General features: G+C 48.3%; 1 protein-coding gene across 1 annotated transcript; it reads right to left on the reverse strand.

The window, feature by feature from the left end:
• Positions 1 to 435: 435 nt before the first annotated feature.
• LOC111669704 (atypical chemokine receptor 3-like) lies at positions 436 to 1,754 on the reverse strand. The gene has a single exon (XM_023426122.2). The coding sequence runs from the start codon at positions 1,752 to 1,754 to the stop codon at positions 672 to 674; it is 1,083 nt and encodes a 360-aa protein (XP_023281890.1). The 3' UTR covers positions 436 to 671.
• Positions 1,755 to 3,130: the final 1,376 nt, after the last annotated feature.

Raw genomic sequence — 3,130 nt, forward strand, 5'->3', positions numbered from 1 at the left:
CACTCTGACTCCCAGTGTGTGTTCTGGGAGTCAGAGTGGCGCCTCTCTGTTACCTCACAGCTCTGTGATTGAGGCCGTCACACCTGCAGCTGATGACCACACACAGGTAAACACAGTCCTGAAGAAGCAGCTGCACAGGTAGACAACGTGTCTCCATGTTTGTCTGAGTCACAGATGAAAAGTGTCAGGACTCAGACTCAGGATGAAGTCATGTTTATGATCCTTGAAAGTCTCAAGGCTCAGTGATGGAGAAATGTATCAATGAATTATCAATAATAATAATAATATTATCATCCTTATTATTAGATTATATTATCATTATTTTTATATGAAGTGTCGTCCTGCCTGCACATCACTGAATGACCTTGATTTTAGCCTTTACCAATTAAACTTCCTGTACATGATTGAGCAAATAGAAAAAACAATCAATTATAAAAGATGATAAAAATATATTCACAGAATATAACATCAAATATTTACATCAGTCTTTGTAATCCAGATCTCCAGGAAGACCAGGATGTAGCAGAATATCACCTGGTCCCACAGGGAGGTACAAGACATCTTCAGATGTCCTTGGTTCAAACTGGGACACTGTCCATCGTGTCCACAGAGTCCTCAGTTCATGAGACATGGACAGACTGGACAGGAGGTTTCTGGGTCTTCACACGAGTTCACATTGGGACGTTGTCCGTCGTCCCCGCCGAGTACTCGCTCTTGGAGGCGTGGACGAGCCTGGCGAGCCCCGTCCTGGTGGAGTACCTGAAGATGAAGGCCTTCATGAGGTCATAGTTGTAGTTCCTGTTGAGAACGTTGTAGAGGACGGGGTTGACGCAGCAGTGGACCACAGACAGACACTGTGTCAGGTGCAGCGCCACGTCCAGGAAGTTCTCCAGCTGGCAGCTGAAGGGCAGGACATTGAGCAGAGACAGCGTGTCCAGCACAAGAACGGCGTGGAGCGGCAGCCAGCACGCCAGGAACACCACGATGTAGGCCAGAATGACACGGCGCTCCCGGTCTGAGCTGGGAGGGACGACCCCCGCCAGCAGCAGGTAGAAGACGGCAATGACGGGGAAGGGGACGGCAAAGCCGAGGATGATGAAGCTGAGCTGGACGCCGACCATCCAGTCTCTCGGGTCGCTGGGTGGATAAACCGGCCGACAGACAGCGCCCTCATGGTGCAATGACTTGACCGCCTGGAGGAAGTAGGTGTCGGGGGCGGAGGCCGCCAGCGCCAGCAGCCAGACCAGAACACAGACCAGCCGCCGCAGTAGCTTCTTCCTGCGGCTGATGGGGAGGTCGGCCAGCAGCCTGATGGAAAGGTAACGATCAACGCTCATGCAGGAGAGGAAGAAGATGCTGCTGAAGAGGTTGACACTGAAGACCAGGTGGGTGAGTTTACAGACGGCCTCGCCGAACGGCCACTGCCCGCCTTGCAGCAGCGACGCCACCCACACTGGCAGCGTGGCCACGACGCACAGGTCGGCCACGGCCAGGTTCAGGATGTACAGATGCGTCTCTTGGCGGTTCCTGTCAGAGCGCAGGTTCACCCAGACCACCGGGGCGTTGGTGGCGACGCCCACCAGGAAGATGAAGACGTAGAGGACAGAGAGGACGTGGAGGAAGGCGCCATGGCCGATTGCGCCTGAACACAGCACAGTTTCCACGTGGGACAGGTTGTGGTGGTCAGCCGCCGTCAGGTTTAGCTCCTCCCACAGCTCCATGAGCTCGGTGAGGTCATTGGAGGTCAGACTCATGATAAGGATGTTGAACCTGGAGAACAGCAGAAGATCGATCAGTCCCTGCAGCTGTATTGATTATTGATTGCTGATCTCTGGTCCTGTGGAGGTTTCTGAAACAAAGAAGAGTCAGATATTTTTAATTTCACCATCAGGTGATGACCTGTAACCTTTGACCTCAGCCCTCACACTGACACAGTGAGAGGACAGGTGGTTGGACATGAACTCAGACAGTGATGGGACAATAACGTCTCTGTGGTCGTCAATGATCAATAACCTCAGTGTGATCAAAGCTGACAGAGCTGCAGTGTTCACGTCACCGTGACAACATAAATCTACTCCATGTTCACAAAGACCCATCTGTGTCACCTTCAACATCCCATAATAATCCTTCATATTCTTAAGCCTGATGACATCACTGAGTGCACAATAATAAAGTCAAGACGCTGCAGATATCTATCAATCAATGTTATTGATCATTTCCTGTCGTAAACAGACAGATGTTCCAATGAACAATGATCTGTTCTCACCAGACTCCACATTAACCTTCACATTAAAACTAAAAATCTACATCTTATCTCTAATTCCGTATGTATCTTATAATTTGTCTCCAACAGTCAAAAGTTTTGAATATCAAACCTGAGTTATAAACCCTTGATGAATAACATTTCTGATCATCCTGATGTCTGCTGATCAAACATCAGATTATTGGCTCTGCTTCTTTACAACAGTTAAAAACCAGAGAAGAAGAAGAAGAGACCTGAGCCATCAGACAGACAGCTGGAGGAGAAGAAGAAGAGGAGGATCACTCAGCCTTTTACTGCTCCTTCACATTAAAATGAAAACTCCACAGGGCACTTCACACTGAAAGGTCACAACCTTCAAAATAAAAGTTTACTGTGGAGCTGAAACAATGATACAATTAGAGCTTCAGAAAAAAAGAGTTTAAAACTTTATCAGGTAAAACGTTAAGTTTGAATATTTAAATACAGTGGAAGTGATTTGTTTTTAAATACAGCACTTCGTGCTGCAGGTTTTCAGGTTCATGTTAATGAGCTCTCTCTCACACACTGGGACCACAGCTCCCACTCAATGTTAACCCAGTTTGTTGTTGACCCGAGACACCAGCAGAGAGGCTCCTGAAGTCACCAGTAAAACACCATAAACATCCAGAGGACACGGCCTGACCTCTGCCCGCGCCTCAGCATCAACAACACCGACAGGCCGCCACGAAAGACTCGCAGAACTCCGCTGTAAAATCTCTCAGTTTAAAGATTCTTTCCTTCTGGACACAGTTCAAACTGTCAAAACTCACAACCTGAGAAGTGAAAGAACAAACAGCACACACTCTTCACTTCGGCTCAGGTTTCATCACCATCACACACATGAAACGT

Source organism: Seriola lalandi, unplaced genomic scaffold (assembly GCF_002814215.2).
Source record: "Seriola lalandi dorsalis isolate HSWRI2012SDOR001 ecotype SW California unplaced genomic scaffold, Sedor1 jcf7180002054813, whole genome shotgun sequence".
NCBI lineage: Eukaryota > Metazoa > Chordata > Actinopteri > Carangiformes > Carangidae > Seriola > Seriola lalandi.